The sequence below is a fragment of the Erinaceus europaeus genome, chromosome 10 (assembly GCF_950295315.1).
Source record: "Erinaceus europaeus chromosome 10, mEriEur2.1, whole genome shotgun sequence".
NCBI lineage: Eukaryota > Metazoa > Chordata > Mammalia > Eulipotyphla > Erinaceidae > Erinaceus > Erinaceus europaeus.
The window spans coordinates 19,144,000-19,161,304 of NC_080171.1; the positions used below are offsets into that span (position 1 = coordinate 19,144,000).

The 17,305-nt window shown below is 43.7% G+C and overlaps 1 protein-coding gene across 1 annotated transcript in view; it reads left to right on the plus strand.

The window, feature by feature from the left end:
* The window catches only part of DCAF12 (DDB1 and CUL4 associated factor 12), a 28,643-nt gene that overhangs the window by 8,266 nt on the left and 3,072 nt on the right, over positions 1-17,305 (plus strand). The window contains exons 3-8 of the mRNA XM_007522861.3: positions 3,208-3,414; positions 5,262-5,322; positions 8,726-8,919; positions 10,071-10,136; positions 11,095-11,257; positions 14,654-14,832. Of these exons, the coding sequence (XP_007522923.1) occupies positions 3,208-3,414; positions 5,262-5,322; positions 8,726-8,919; positions 10,071-10,136; positions 11,095-11,257; positions 14,654-14,832 (870 nt within the window). The remainder of the gene's footprint in view (positions 1-3,207; positions 3,415-5,261; positions 5,323-8,725; positions 8,920-10,070; positions 10,137-11,094; positions 11,258-14,653; positions 14,833-17,305) is intronic.

Here is a 17,305-nt window from a genome sequence, read left to right on the forward strand (position 1 = left end):
AAAAATAAAAGGGGTGGTGGTGGGGTTTGGCGGGATAAACTCGAGACCTGCATAAGGATCCCAGTTCGAGCCCCCAGCTCCCTACCTGCAGGGAGGGTTGCTTTGCAAGCGGTGAAGCAGGTCTGCAGGTATCTCTTTCTCTCCCCCTCTCTGCCTCCCTTCCTCTCTCCATTTCTCTCAGTCCTATCCAGCAACAACATCAATGACAACAACAATAATAACTACAACAATGATAAAACAACAAGAAGGACAACAAAAAAGGAAAATAAATAAAATATTAAAAAGAAATCCAGAAGGTGACGCAGTAGATAAAGCAGTGAACTCTCTTTCCCGCTCTTATTAGTGGGAATTACAAAGGAAGGGCACAGGAGAGTTGTTGGAACTAGTGGATTCATGCTGGTGTGAAACCCTATTGCCAAGAGAGGGGCAGTTTAATTTTATTATTTTATTTTTACTTATTTACTTTTAAATAATGGCAGCCTCAGGTCAGGAGTTAGCACAGCGGCTAGAGTGTTGGGCCGTTTGGAAAACCTTTTTGAAGTCCAAAATTCAACCTCCAGCATTGTATGTGCCAGACTGATGCTCTCTTCTCCTTTCTCTTATGTTAATAAATAAGTAAATCTGTAAGGGCTTGAAAAGATTGAATACTGGTGGTTATACAACAGACTTTGATGCCTGAGTCACCAGAGGTTCCAAGTTCAATCCCCAGCACCACCATAAGCCAGAGCTGAGTAGTGATGCAGGCCTTTCTCCTGCCCTCCCCCCCATCTATCAAAAGAGGAAAAAGTGGCTTCCTGGAACATTGGAATCATCATCATGCAAAATGTTTGTCTAGGAGTGATGGAATACATGAGGCCCCAGTGTAGTCTAGACTATTCACGATCATTATTTTCTTCTTTTTTAATTAATTTCTATTTTATACCAGGGTGCTGCTTAGCTCTGGCTTGTGGTGGTATTTAGTTGTGCCACAAGAATTGCTAACCCAAATTTAAATCCCCTTCCTGAATATGAGATGTATGAGGAAGAGGGTGTTTTTTTCATATGTATATTTATGTATTTATTTATTTTTATTGGAACACTACTCAGCTCTGGCATATGGTGGTGCTGGGGATTGATTCAATCTGTGACCTTGGAGCCTCAGGCATGAGAGTCTTTCTGCATAAATATTATGGTATCACCCCTGCCCTTTTTGGTTAATACTTTCTTACTCGGGAGTCAGGCAGTGGATTACATGTACATGGCTCAAAGTGCAAGGACCGGCGTAAGGATCCCGCTTTGAGCCCCTGGCTCTCCACCTGCAGGGGAGTCGCCTCACAGGCGGTGAAGCAGGTCTGCAGGTGTCTGTCTTTCTCTCCCCCTCTCTGTCTTCACCTCCTCTCTCCATTTCTCTCTGTCCTATCCAACAACGGCATCAACAAAACAACAAGGGAACAAAAGGAAATAAATAAATAAATATTAGAAAAAACTTTTGTACTCATAATTACATTTCTTTTAATTTTTAAATTATAATTTTATTTATTACTGGATATCGACAGAGAAATTGAGAGGAGAGGAGAGGAAGAGGTGGAAAGGGAAAGAGACAAAGAGACACCTGCAGCACTGCTTCACTACTCGTGAAGCTTTCCCCCTGCAGGTGGAGACCGGGGGCTTGAACCTGGGTCCTTGCACACTGTAATGTGTGCACTTAGCCAGGTGGGCCACTGGCCAGCCCCACATTACTTTACTTTTTAAAATTAATTAATTTTTATTTATTTATTAGCTAGAGATAGCCAGAAATTGAGAGGAAGAGGAAGAGAGGCAGCTGCAGCACTGCTTCACCATTTGTGAAACTTTCTTCTGCAGGTGGGGACCAGGTGCTTGAACCCATGTCCTTACAAATTATACCATGTGCGCTCATCCAGGTGTGCCACCACCCTGCCCCCACATTTCTTTTATTGATTTGTTTATTTTTTTATGTTGGACAGAGAAGTTGAGGGGAGACACACACACACACACACACATACCCCTACCTCTGCAGTCCTGTCTCACTTGTGAAGCTTTCCACCTGCAGATGGGGACCAGGGACTTGAACCTGGGTCCTTGGGCACTGTAATGTGTGCATGCAACCAGGTGCATAGTTACATTTCTAAGATTAATCTATTAAAAAATTAATCTAGTCCATAAGACATCTGAGCTGATGAGTTCAGTCTTAAGAGTTCTTGCCCAACAAGGGCAACAAAAGGGAATAAATAAATAAAATAAAATATTAAAAAAAAAAAGAGTTCTTGCCAAGTGGATAGGGTTTAGATTGGTAAAGAGGTGGCGGAGAGCAAAACAGGAACACGGACGAAGACCTGTTTGTGTGTTAGAAACGGCCTGTGAGATACTGATGACTTCACCTCGTCACGTGTCTTGGGCCATTCCACCAAACTTAGTAAGACAAGTAGGTACACTTCATAGTGGCTGTGATTAGTTCTGAGAGTTGGTGTTTTGTTTACCATAAGTTTTTATGCTTAGGTAGATAAGAGATATAAAATGCTGGGCGGTGTGGTGGCGCACCTTGTTGAGCAGACATGTTACAATGTGCAAGGACCTGGGTTCGAGTCCCCAGACCCCACCTGCAGGGGGAGAACTTTGCAAGTGGTAAAGCAGTGCTGCAGGTGTCTCTATGACTCTCCTCCTCTCTAGCCCCCCTTCCTTCTCAATTTCTGACTGTCCCTGTCTGATAAATAAAGAATAATACATTAAAAAAAGAAATAGAAAATGTGCCAAAAATGTGCCAGAAACTATTGATTAAATGGCATAGGTCCATTTCAAATGATTCAACTGATAGAACGTCAGACTCATGCCCAAGATTCCCGGTTCTGTCCCCAGCACCACATGTACCACCAGTGGTTCTCTGCCTTGTCTCTCTCACTTCTTTCTCTCTGCCTCGTGAAACTGTCCCATGTAACTAGTAAAAATAAATCTTAAAAAAGAAGGAGGAGGACAGCAAGCTGTCCTTGAGGTTCCTTTGAATTCCAAGCAAAATTCACTGCTACCTAATACATGTTCATGTGTTACTATTGCACATTATATCTCTTGTATTTCCGTATTTGATTAGTAGTCCTGATCTTGCCTTTAATAATTTTAAGGCCTAGCACATAATACACATTAAAGTTTAATGGATAATTGAATAAATAAGGAAAAACTGATGTTTCATTTCTGTGTCCCTTTTCTCTTATAAAGCTATTTGTAGTTGATACCCAGACAAGCCAAATCACCAAAATTCCCATTCTGAAAGACCGGGAGCCTGGAGGTGTGACCCAGCAGGGCTGTGGAATTCATGCCATCGAATTGAATCCCTCTAGAACATTGTTAGCCACTGGAGGAGACAACCCCAACAGTCTTGCCATCTACCGACTTCCTACACTGGATCCTGTGTGTGTGGGAGACGTAAGTTTCCCCAGTAATTACAGTTCAAGGCAATCTTGTTTTTAAACCGTTTTCAGAGTCAGTGAGTAACATGAACTCTCCTCATGAGCCCTCTGGGAAGGGATGGTTTCTAAATTTCTGCTAACTCCGGGGGCAAGTGGGTTGGGTGAGGCATGGGGTAGAGGTCCCAGAAAAAGAAGGCTGGGTTCCCCATAGGGAGCATCAAGTAAGTCGACACTTAATATGTCAAGGTCCTACAGGGGGTCAGGCAGTGGTGTAGCAGGTGTGAAACACAAGGACCGGTGTAAGCATCCCAGTACGGTGTAAGCATCCCAGTACGGTGTAAGCATCCCAGTACGGTGTAAGCATCCCAGTACGAGCCCCTGGCTCCCACCTGCGCGGCGGGGGGGGGGGGGGGGTGTGCTTCCCAAGCATTGAAGCAGGTCTGCAGATGTCTGTCTTTCTCTCCCCCTCCCTGTCTTCCCCTCCTCTCTTGATTTCTCTCTTTCCTATCCAGTAACAACAACATCAATGGCAATAATAAAAATAACAAGGGTAACAAAAATGGGGGGAAATGGCCTCCAGGAGCAGTGGATTCATAACTCTGGAGGAAAAAAAAAAAAAAGAAGGTCCTACAACAGGGGCTAGTGTGAAATCCATAGTGCTTTTGCATAGTCAGTGAGCATTTTTAAATTGTTCAGCAAGTATTTAGTGGACTTTCTATGGCAGACAACTGGCACAGTAAATAAAACTGATAAAGCCCAAGTTTGGGGGACAGCACAATGGTTATGCAAAGAATCTTTTATGTCTGAGGCACCAGAGTTCCCAAGTTCAATCCCCAGCACTATCAGAAGCCAGAGCTGAGCAGTACTGTGGTAGAAGGAAATAGAGAAAAGAACAACCTGATCGAGCCCCTTACTCTTTTAAAGCCTGCACTTTTTTTTTTTCAATATTTATTTATTTTCCCTTTTGTTGCCTTTGTTGTTTTTCATTGTTGTTGTTATTGATGTCGTTGTTGTTGTACAGGACAGAGAGAAATGGAGAGAGGAAGGGAAGACAGAGAGGGGGAGCAGAAGAGAGACACCTGCAGACCTGCTTCACCGCCTGTGAAGCGACTCCCCTGCAGGTGGGGAGCCAGGGGATCGAACCGGGATCCTTACACCGGTCCTTACGCCACGTGCGTAAAGCCTGCATTCTAGTGCAAAGAGCCATCTAGGTCAAACAGTTTGACTTGTGATGTGCAGAGAGTGAGAAAAATGCCATGAGGAAGAGTAAAGGAAGGTTGAAGGAATAGAAACTGGTTTTTAAAATGCTATTTCAGGACAGGGGTAGATAGCATAATGGTTATGCAAGGAGACTCTCATGCCTGAGGCTCCAAAGTCCCAGGTTCAATCCCCTGCACCACCATAAGGCAGAGCTGAGAAGTACTCTGGTAAAAAATAAATAAATAAAATAAAAATGCTGTTTCAGAAAATAGTCAGGGAAGACCTCATAGATAAGAGTGGTATATGAACAGGAAGACTTGAAGGATATGAAGGTGCAAGCCATCTTGGTGTCTGGAGGAAGAGGAATTAGGAGGAAATTGATGGGCGGAGAGGTGGGTGATTGTGTGCACGAACCCCAAATAAGAAAGACATTGGATATACAGGTAGCCAGGGCTGTGTGTCTACCATTCATTTGTATTGCCCACAGGAATGCTAGCTTTATTTCATCTTTTTGCTCTTCAAACTAGAAGTTAAAGATTGTGGGATCATACCCTATGGATTAAGATAACAGGCATTAGAGTTGTGGTTTTTAAGATATGTATGCATTGTCATCTTTAATAATTTCTCTCCACCCATTCCTCATACTTATCACTTTTCTTCAAGGATGGACACAAGGACTGGATCTTTTCCATTGCATGGATCAGTGACACGATGGCAGTATCTGGTAAAATTGCTCTTCTGGGGGAGTTTTTGGTATGATGGGGAAGAAGGCTAGAAGGCCCAGTAGGATGACTGAAAAATAGCTTAGGGACAGACCATCAACAACAGGCTAGGAAATCTTTTCCTTATTCTTTTGATATTTATTTATAGGATAGAGAAATCAAGAGAGGGAAGGAGGGTACAGAGAGGGAGAGAGAGACAGACAGACAGACAGACAGACCTGCAGCACTGCTTCTCCCCCTGCAGGTGGGGACTAGGGAGACTTGAGAACGGTCTTCGTGCATCGTATCACATGTGTTCAATAGCCTGTGCCACCTCCCCCAACCCCTCTTTTTTTTCCTTTATAATTCAGTTATATATTTTTTCCCTTTGTTGTCCTTATTGTTTTATTGTTATAGTTATTATTGTTGTTGTTATTGATGTCATCGTTGTTGTGTAGGACAGAGAGAAATGAAGAGAGGAGGGAAAGACCTGTTTCCACCCCCTGCAGGTGGGGAGCTAGGGGCTCAAACCTGGATCCTTACGTTAGTCCTTGTGCTTTGTGCCATGTGCAATTAACCCGCTGCACTACCACCCGACTCCCAATGATTCAGTTTTCAATTTATCATTTATTGAGTAGAGACAAATCAATGGGAGGAGGGGGAAATAAGAAGAGAGAAAGAGACACCTGCAATCCTACTTCACTGCTCCTGAAGCTTTCTCCCTGTGGTTGGGGACAGGAGCTTAAAAATGGGTCTTTGTGCATTGTAACATGTGCACTCAACTGGGTATGCCATCACCTGGCCCCTCTAATGTTCAGTAGTGGTTCTTTCTCTTACCATGTGACTTTGGACAAGTCATTTCCTAACCTGAAATAAGAATATGAAATAGCATACTTCATTTATTATTCATGTTGTCTTTTTCAAACATTAACCTCAAAAAGATCTTTTTTGTTATCTTTATTTCTTGGATAGAGATGGCCAGAAATTGAGAGGGAAGGAGGAGATAGAGAGGGAGAGAGAAAGAGAGACACCTGCAGCCTTGCTTCACCAGTTGCAAAGCTTCCCCCTGCAGGTCGGGACCAGGGGCAAAAAGATTTTTTAATGTCAATTTCTTTTTTTCCCCCATATGTATTTTATTTGTTTTATTATTGGCTAGAAACAGGGATGGAGAGGGAGAGAGGTACTTACATCACTGCTTACCACTCGTAAAGCTTCCTCTTGTAGGGTTGGGCTAAGGTCCTTGCACATTGTAACGTGTGCTCAATCAGGTGTACCACTGCCCAGCCCCAACCTCAAAAAATTAACTTATTTATTTACCAGAGCACTGCTCAGCTCTGACTTATGGTGGTACAGTGGATTGAACCTGGGAATTTGGAGCCTCAGGGATTAGGGTCTCTTTGCATAACCATTATGCTGTCTACTCCTGCCCAATCTCAAAATTGTGGGGTGTTCCAGGAGGTGACACAGTAGATAAAGTGTTGGACTCTCAAGCATGAGGTCCTGAGTTTGATCCTTGGCAGCACATGTACCAGAAAGCTTCAAAAGTGGTGAAGTAGGGCTGCAGATGTCTGTCTCTTTCCCTATCTCCCTCACCCCTCTGAATTTCTGTTTCTTTCTAATAAATAAGTAAAAATATTTTTTAAAAGATTCAAATATATTGAATTTTACAATGAATTATAAATTTACACCTATAGTCCCTCATCAACATTTTATTTACTGAACACATCCCTTATCTCTATCTATCTCTATCTATCTTCTCTATGGTCTCATTTTAGTCAACTTGAAAAAGGTCCATGAGGGGCCGGACAGTGGTCTGTCAGCTTTAGTGCACGTTACCATGCACCAGGCTGCAAATTCAAGCTGCCTCTCTCCACCCACTGTGGGGAAGCAGTAGATTCAGTGCTAGTACTGAGCCCCAGCAATAAAAACAAAAGTGCACTAAAAAAAGTAGCAAGATTTTTTTGATTAATTAACTCATTATTTTTTCCATCAGAGTTATTGCTGGAGCTTGGTGTCTATACAAAAAAAAAGTTGGAAGACAGTTTTACTGGAAAGGGCGATTATTTATTTTGATGCCAATTATTTTATTTCTTTAGCATTTACCCTGTTTAAATCATATGAGAACTGTCACTTTGGCCTGTGTGGCATGCGGGGAGTTGTTGAGAGGGAGCCTCACATGTGCAAAGCTGGTGCTCTGCCAGCTACTCTGTCTATCCCTGGTGGTTTTTTTTTCTTACTTAATATAGTTTATTAGTTCATCATAATGTTGAAAAATTTAGTTTTAAGGAGGTATATTACATATAATAATAATAATAGCAAACCCAAATGGATACATATTTTAACATTTTAAGCCTTAAGAACAAAATATCTTATTTAAATTTTTTTCTTGAATCCTGGTGTGTGTTTTTGTTGGTTTGTTTTTTGGTTTTGAGAGGAGGATTAGCCAGAGCACCATTACATATGACTTCATCTTTTTTTTTTTTTTTTTAACAGAACACTGATCAGCTCTGGCTTATGGTAGTGCAGGGGATTGAACCTGGGACTTTGGAGCCTCGGGCATGAGTTTCTTTGCATAACCATTTGCTATCTCCCTCTGTACTTCATCATTTTTGATGCCAAAGACAAATCAAGATGAAATTTTGGAGCAAGTTTTTTTTTTTTTTGGGGGGGGGTTCTCATTAAAAAAAGAGAGAGAAAGAAATCACCTATACGTACCTAACTTGGAAAATTACAGAACCTTAACTGTACAAAACTCTTGGAAAGGTTTACCAAACATGTTAAGCTAAAATTATATATTTGGTGGTCCAGGAAGTGTCTCAGAGGATAAAGCATTGAACTCTCAAGCATGAGGTCCTGAATTCAATCCCCAGCAGCACATGTATCAGAATGATGTCTGGTTCTTTCTCTCTCTCCTCCTATCTTTCTCATTAACAAATAAAATGTTTTTTTAAATAATAAAATTATATATTTGAACTGCTATGCCTGAATGGAATTAATTTCTTAGTATAATTATGAAAATGAATATTCACTGTGTTTTGGGATGGGCCACCTGATCGAGCATCAACACAAATGAATATGTTGTATATCTTTTTTTTTTTAATTATCTTTATTTATTGGATAGAGACAGCCAGAAATGGAAAGGGAAGGTGGTGATAGAGAGGGAAAGAGACGGAGAGATCCCCGCAGCCCTGCTTCACCATTTTCGAAACTTTGCCCCCTGCAGGTGGGGACCGGGGGCTTAAACCCAGATTCTTTGCACATCTTTCTAAGAAAGTATTTTTCTGGGCTGGTTGGTGGCACACCTGGTTGAGGAACATGTTATAATGTGCAAGGACCTGAGTTCAAGCCCCTGGTCATTCTATCTCAGCTTCTGTTACATAAGAGTTGGGTGTGTTATCTGATATCTGTGGTCTCCTTGCCCTACAGGCTCACGTGATGGTTCAATGGGACTTTGGGAGGTGACAGATGATGTGTTGACTAAAAGTGATGCGATGCACAATGTGTCACGGGTCCCTGTGTATGCTCACATCACTCACAAGGCCTTAAAGGATATCCCTAAGGAGAACACAAACCCTGACAACTGCAAGGTCCGGGCTCTGGCCTTTAACAATAAGAACAAGGTATGAATGTGCCAAAGTTTCCCTGAAATCTGTTCCTCTTGCTTCAGTTTCTTCCCTTCTCTGTGCTCAAGTGGCTTCAGACATTAGTTCTAACTCTGCAGAGCATTTCTTCGAAGTTAAGGAATGCTGGTGAGAAATTGTAACTGAGGTTGTGAAACTCATACCTCACATTGGCCTCTGCGATATTTTTCTGGATGGTCTGTTATTTGTGGTTCAGCCTCTCAGTTTCCTCAGGGCCACTTTTATTTGGCTGACTCTCGTTTTCACATGCCTTCTTTAGGTGCTCTATTTTGGGTGTGATTTTTCATATATGCCTCTGAAAGCAATCACTTTTTTCTTCTCAGTACAGTATTCAGTTTCTTTTTCCATCCTTCATTGCCTCTTCTCGGCATTGCTGACGAGCTTACCTAATCATTAAATTGAATCTGAGGAGCTGGGTGGTGGCATACCTGATGGAGCACAGACATTATAGTGTGCAAGGTCCCAGGTTCAAGCCCCCGATCCCCACCTGTAGGGGGAAGCTTCATGAATCAGTGCCATGGGTGTCTATCTCTTCTTGGTCTCTCTGTCCTATCAAATCAATAAAATTAAAATAATAATATGAAAAAGAGTAGACATCTCTTTCCTAGTTTAGACCCTCCACTGACAGTCTCACACTGAGACTTGAGATACTGTCCTTTATTTTGGGGCTTGCCTCTAACAGCACGGCATGGGAATAATCACATAGTGAGCATCCTTTGAAACTTGGGTGTCTTGTGTCATTGTTAAAACAAGTACTTGCTCACTGGGCTCTTTCAAGAGAAAACTTGATGTGCTGCTCTGAAAGGCCAGTGAGACCCAAGTTTGAGCCCCGATGTGTCACAGAGGAGGACTGGGCAGTGGGGGAGCTTCAGTGCCGTGGTATCTGTCTCTGTCATCCTGTCTATTTCTAAAAAACTCAGACCAAAGTGGTAACAATAACAAATAAAAGCCATGTGCTGTCCAGGTGCATTCTAAAGGTTGAGATAATGGTCTGATAAGCCCCATCATCCCTGCTAGATTCATGGGATTAGAGTGAATACCAGAACTGTGAACTTAAGGTTATTTCTTTCCTTACTATTGTATATTAATTGGTACAGATTGAAGATAACCTAATTTTCATGGCTTTGTAGGAATTGGGTGCAGTATCCCTGGATGGCTACTTTCATCTCTGGAAGGCTGAAAATACACTGACTAAGGTGATGAACATGACTTAATGATTTTACCTGAAAATTGACCCTATGGTTAAAATACTTTAATTCTTCTGGAACCTTTTCATTCTTATCTAAAGCCCCAATTCTCAAGAGTCTGGGTATGTGATCGCACGGTGCATGATTTCTGGGTCTGGGCATGCCTTTCAAAAATATTTCAAGGGACCAGGTGGGGGCACACCTGGTTGAGCGCACATGTTACAATGTGCAAGGACCCAGGTTCAAGCCCCCAGTCCCCAGCTGTAGGGGGAAAGCTTAACAAGTGGTGAAGAAGCAGGGCTGCAGGTGTCTCTGTCTCTCTCCCTCTCTGTCATCCCCTTCCCTCTTGATTTCTGGCTGTCTCTAACCAATAAATAAAGATTTTTAAAAAGAAAGAAAAAAAGTTACTCAATTAAAATATATATTTCAAAAAGATGAGGAGGTTAAAGGCAGGTGGCGCAAAGCACAAGGACTGGCTTAAGGATTCAGATTTGGCCCCCGACTTCCCACCTGCAGGGGAGTTGCTTCACTAGCGGTGAAGCAGGTCTACAGGTGTCGATATCTTTCTCTCCATTTCTCTCTGTCCTATCCAACAACTACAATAATAAAACAACAAGGGCAACAAAAGGGAATAAATAAGTAAATATTAAAAAAAAAAAAAGACTGATTGAGGTTATCAAGTTGATAGTCCTATGAATGTGCTTTCTGTACAGTACAACTCCTTCATAATGAGGAGATTAGCCTGAAGGTTGCCAGAAATCAGTCATATTAGCAGTGAAGAATGTTTTATCACTATCTTTTTGTCTTACATACCTAGACACTAGTCACTAGTCCTGTAATTTAACTCGTCTTTCTGTTCTGGCTTTGTGTGACTCGTGTAGGAGAGAAACCAACAGCAATGGGTTTCTAGGAATAATTCCCTGCCCTGTGCTCTCTGATGAGACAGATGTGTCTTCTCTGTTTTCAGCTCCTCTCCACCAAACTGCCATATTGCCGTGAGAATGTGTGTCTGGCCTACGGCAGTGAATGGTCAGTGTATGCAGTGGGCTCCCAAGCGCATGTCTCCTTCCTGGACCCACGGCAGCCATCGTACAATGTCAAGTCTGTCTGCTCCAGGGAACAAGGCAGTGGTGAGCGTCCCAGTGTGGTTATCAGGGAGTGACTTGATGATAGAATGCATGACTTGGACGTCATGAGTTTGGTTCCCATGTACTCTGTATGCTAGAGTAGTGTGGTGCTTCTCATAAAGTAAGTCTTTTCACAACAATGTACCCCTCTTACCCTATAGTCTTGTCAATATCCTGGGGCTTGAACCAGGATCCTTCCGCCAGTCCTTGTGCTTTGCGCCACCTGCGTTTAACCTGCTGCGATACCGCCCAACTCCCTTTTTTTTTCCTTAATTTTTAAAAATTATCTTTAGTTATTTATTGGATAGAGATGGAGAGGAGGGAGGGAGTCGGGCGGTAGCACAGCAGGGTAAGCGCAGGTGGTGCAAAGCGCAAGGACCTGCATAAGGATCCCAGTTTGAGCCCCCAGCTCCCCACCTGCAGGGGAGTCGCTTCACAGTTGGTGAAGCAGGTCTGCAGGTGTCTGTCTTTCTCTCCCCCTCTCTGTCTTCTCCTCCTCTCTCCATTTCTCTCTGTCCTAGCCAACAACAATGACATCAGTAGCAACAACAATAACTACAAAAACAAGGGCAGCAAAAGAAAAAATAAATATAAACAATTTTTTTAAAAAAAGAAATCAAGAAGAAGGGAGTAATAAGAGATGGTGAGAGACAGACACCTGAAGCACTGTTTCACCACTTGTGAAGCTTTCCCCCTGTAGGTGGGGACTGGGGGCTCAGACCTGGGTCTTTGAGTATTGTAAAGTGCGCTCAACCAGGTGCACCACCACCCAGCCCCCATGACAGTCTTTTTGCATAACCATTATGCTGTCTCATCAGCCACCCTCAAGTTCTGGTATGAGGCCCAAGGTTCAGTCTGGCACGTCTGTTCCTCCCATGTGAAAAAGCATTTAAAATGTATTCTTTGACTATGTACAGTGGGAGGTCGAGTGGTAGCACACTGGTTTAAACACACTTAGTACGAAGCGCCAGGGACCCACACAAGGACCCCAGTTCGAGCCCCCGGCTCCCCACCTATAGAGAGATCACCTCACAGGTGGTGAAGCAGGTCTGCAGGTGTCTTTTATCTTTCTCTCCCCCTCTCTATCTTTGCCTCCTCTCTCAATTTCTCTGTGTCCTGTCCACGAAAAAAATGGCCACCAGGAACAGTGGATTCATAGTGCCAGTACCAAAGCCCAGTGATAACCCTGGAGGCAAAAAAAGAGAGAGAGAATATGTGTAGTGTGTTTTATACCAATTATCATTCAGTAAAAAAAGAAAAGTTAAGTTGCTCAACTCTGGCTTATGGTAGTGCTAGGGATTGAATCTGGGACCTTGGAGCCTCAGGCATGAAAGTCCTTTGCAAAAAACCACTTATTTCTTTTAATAAGTGAACTTATTTCCTCTCAAAGATCTGCTTATTAACAAGAACCAGAGCATCACGGCCACATGCATTGCCAGAGATGGAACTCAGAGTGCTTGACAACCTCCTGAGTCAAGCAGTACATTTATTTATTTATTTATGATTCTATTTACTTATGAATGAGAAAGGTAGGAGAGTGAGAGAATGGACAAGACATCACTCCGGTGCATGTTCTGTTGGGGATTGAACTCAGGAACTCATGCTTGAGAGTCCAACACTTCATCCACTAGCAATCTCCCAGACCACAATTTTATTTATTTATTGCCTCCAGGGTTATTGTTGGGGCTCAGTGCCTGCACTATGAATCCACTGCTCCTGGAGGCCATTTTTCCCCCTTTTGTTGCCCTTGTTGTTATCATTATTATTACTGATGTCATTGCTGTTGTTGGATAGGACAGAGAGAAATGGAGAGAGGAGGGAGACAGGGAGAGAAAGATAGACACCTGCAGACCTGCTTCACCACTCATGAAGCGATCCCTCTACAGGGGCTCGAACCAGGATCTATATCCTTGTGCTTTGTGCCATGTGCGCTTAACCCACTGCACTACCGCCCAACCACCCCACAATTAATCTTTTTATGCATGTTTATTCATTTATTTATTTTTCCTTTTGTTGCCCTTGTTGTAGTTTTAATTTTTTAAAATATTTATTTATTTATTCCTTTTCATTGCCCTTGTTATTTTATTGTTGTAGTTGTTCTTGTTGTCGTTGTTGGATAGGACAGAGAGAAATGGAGAGAGGGGGAGAGAAAGACAGACATCTACAGACCTGCCTCACCGCCTGTGAAGGGACTCCCCTGCAGGTGGGGAGCCGTGGGCTCGAACCGGGATCCTTATGTGGGTCCTTGCTCTTTGTGCCATGTGCACTTAACCCACTGCGCTACCACCTGACTCCCACACATTTATTTATTCCCTTTTGTTGCCCTTGTTTTATTGTTGTAGTTATTATTGTTGTTATTGATGTCTTTGTTGTTGGATAGGACAGAGAGAAATGGAGATAGGAAGGGAAGACAGAGACGGGGAGAGAAAGATAGACACCTGCAGACCTGCCTCACCACTTGTGAAGCGACTCCCCTGCAGGTGAGGAGCCGGGGGCTTGAACCGGGGTCCTTATGCCGGTCCTTGTACTTTGCACCACGTGCGCTTAACCCACTGCTATCGCCCAACTCCCTCAATGAATTTTTTTAAGGACACTGTACTATTTTCCTTGGGGACTGTGCCACTTTGCATTCCCACCAACAGTGTACCAGAGTGCTTTTTTTTAAAGTAACTAATTAATTTTTACTTATCTTTATTAATTTTTTAATATTTATTCCTTTTTGTTACCCTTTTTTTCGTTGTAGTTATTATTGTTATTGATGTCATCATTGCTAGAACAGAGAGAAATGGAGGGAGGAGAGAAAGACACCTGCAGACCTGCTTCACTGCCTGTGAAGTGACTCCGCTGCAGGTGGGGAGCCAGGGGCTCGAACCGGGATTCTTATACTGTTCCTTGTACTTTGCGCCACCTGCGCTTAACCTGCTACGCTACCACCTGACTCCCTTTATTTATCTATTGAATAGAGACTGTCAGAAATGGAGAGGGAAAGGGAAGATAGGAAGAGAGACAGACACCTGCAGCACTGCTTCACCACTCTCCCAAAGCTTTCCCCCTGAAGGTGGGGACTGGGGGCTCAAACCTGGGTCCTTGTGCACTGTAACGTGTGCTCAACCAGGTGCGCCACCACCTGGCCCTACCTGTCACTTCCAGGAGCACTAATGTTCTAAGACCAAAAGCATCATCATCAGGCATTTGACACTTCTCTGAAGCTTATGGGAGGTTTCCTATTAGTGTCTGAATGGGTAGTGTGGCCTCAGTTTTCAGACTCTATGAGTGACATCAGCCAGAGGGAGGCACAGTTTAGTATTTGGGGGTACCACATGAACTCAGTGTCAGAGAAATCCAAGCTAGTGTTACATTCAAACCCTCCCCACTCATTGCATTTTACTTTTCTCTTAGGGATCCGGTCAGTGAGCTTCTATGAGCATATCATTACCGTGGGCACAGGGCAGGGCTCCTTGCTGTTCTATGACATCCGAGCTCAGAGATTCCTGGAAGAGCGGCTCTCAGCTTATTGTGGATCCAAACCCAGGCTCGCAGGAGAAAATCTGAAACTAACCACTGGCAAAGGCTGGCTAGTAAGTAAATAAATAGGTGAATACTGGACAGGGACCTAAAAATCATCCTGGGAGTTGGGCAGTAGTGCAGCGGGTTAAGCACTCGTGGCACAAAGTGCAATGACCAGCGTAAGGATCCTGGTTCCAGCCCCCGGCTTCCCACCTGCAGGAGAGTCGCTTCACAAGCAGGTCTGCAGGTGTCTATCTATATTCTCTCCTCCTCTCTGTCTTCCCCATCTCTCTCGATTTCTCTCTGTCCTAACAATGAGGACATCAATAACAACAACAGTAATACAACAATAAAAAACAACAAGGGCAACAAAAGGGAAAATAAATAATTATTAAAAAGAATTTTAAAAAGAAAAATTATCCTCTCTCTACCCATCCACTCCCACCCCCACTGATAAGACACCTACCCACTGTTTTCACTAAGAAGAGGCACTTGGAGTAACAGAGAAAGGCACTTTCAGGCCGGGTGGTGGCATATCCAGTTAAGAACACAAGGATCCAGGTTCGATCCTCCCACTCTCCACCTGCAGCAGGGACATTTCACAAGGGGTGGAGCAGGTCTGCAAGTGTTTATCTTTCTGTCTCCCCCTCCCTTCTCAATTTCTCTTGGCTAATAAAATAGAAAGAAAAAGAAAAAGAAAAATTGATGTGGTCTGTCCGGGAGGTGATGCAGTGGCTAAGGCACTAGACTCTGAAGCATGAGGCTCTTGAGTTCAATCCCCAGCTGCACATGTACCGGAGTGATGTCTGGTTCTTTCTCTCCTGTCTTTCTCATTAATAAATAAATAATAAAAGTCTTATTAAAAAAAGAAAAATTGTTCACCAGGAGCAGAGGGTCCATGGTTCCTGCACCAAGCCCCAGTGATAACCCTGAGGGTAGGGGGGGGAGAGAGAGGGAGGGAGGTAGTTTTCCTTGATTTTGCTTTTGTGTCTGTATGTCATTTGAAAAACTATAGACCAGTGAAACAAACTGTTTGACCAGGACTCCCCAGGTGATCATTAAGCAGAAGGAACATTTTGCTGAAGCTGCTATTGAGTTACTAAAGGTTTGGTTCCAACTGTCCTGAGTTGTCCTTTCTGTAGCATTGTTTTTTCTTTAGATAGAGAGATAGCAAAGAAAGAGGGAGTCAGGCGGTAGCGCAGTGGGTTAAGTGCACGTGGCGCAAAACGCAAGGACCGGTCAGGATCCCGGTTCAAGCCCCCGGCTCCCCACCTGCAGGGGAGTCGCTTTACAGGTGGTGAAGCAGGTCTGCTGGTGTCTCTCTGTCTCACTTCCTCTCTAGCTCCCCCTTCTCTCTCAATTTCTCTCTGTCTCTACCCAGTAACAAATAAATAAAGTAAAAAAAAAGAAACAAAGAGGGAAAGACTACAGCACCAAAGCTTCCTTCAATGCAGTGGGCATTGGGCTTGAACTGAGGTCATGCACTATGCAAGCGAGCTGCTGGCTCTTGGGAAAGTCATGACATGTTTGTGGTTTTGGTGTGTGTTTTTTTTTTTTTTTGCCTCTAGGTCATTTTTCCTATTTTGTTGCTGCTGCTGTTACTGTTACTGGCTAGGACAGAGAGAAATCAAGAGAGGAAGGAAAGACTGAGAGTGGGAGAGAAAGATAAATACCTGCAGACCTGTTTCACTGCCTATGAGGCAAACCACCCCCCACCCCCATTGGTGGGGAGCCGGGGGCTTGAACCAGGATCTGCATGCTGTTCCTTGTGCTTCATGCCATGTGTGTTTAACCCACTGTGCTGCTGCCCAGCCCCTGTTTTTGTTTTTTGTTTTTTGTTTTTACTTATTTATTCATGAGAACTGATAGGAGAGAGAGAAAGAACCAGACATCACTCTGTTATGTGCTCCCGGGGAGTGAAGTCAGGACCTCATGCTTGAGAGTCTCATGTCTTACCCACTGTGCCATCTCAGTCTTTTTTTGTTGTTGTTGTTGTTAATCTTTATTTATTTATTGGATAGAGACAGCCAGCAATTGAGAGGGAAGTGGGCGATAGAGAAGGTGAGAGACAGAGAGACACTTGTAGCCCTGCTTCACTGGCAAAGCTTTCCCCAGGCAGGTGGGGACTTGGGGCTCGAACCCGGGTCCTTGCGCATTGCAACATATGTGCTCAACCAGGTGCGCCCCCCCTGCCCCCCCTTCTTAATGCAAAAAGTGCATCATGTTCCAACAACCCTGTATTTTGCTGGTGCCCTGTAGCAGTTCTTGAGACTACTTAATTGGAAAAACTGAGGCCAGAGGCCAGGGCATAGTGCACCCAGTTGAACACACGTCACCATGCGTGAGCCCTTGACCTTCATCTGCAGAGGGTGGGCTTCACAAGTGGTGAAGCAGTGCTGCAGGAGTCTCCCCATTCCCTCTCGATTTCCCTCAGTCTCCAAAATAAATAACATTTAAAAAAAAAATACTGGTGGTCCGGGAGCTGGTGCAGTGGATAAAGCATTGGACTCTCAAGCATGAGGTCCCGAGTTCAATCCCCAGCAG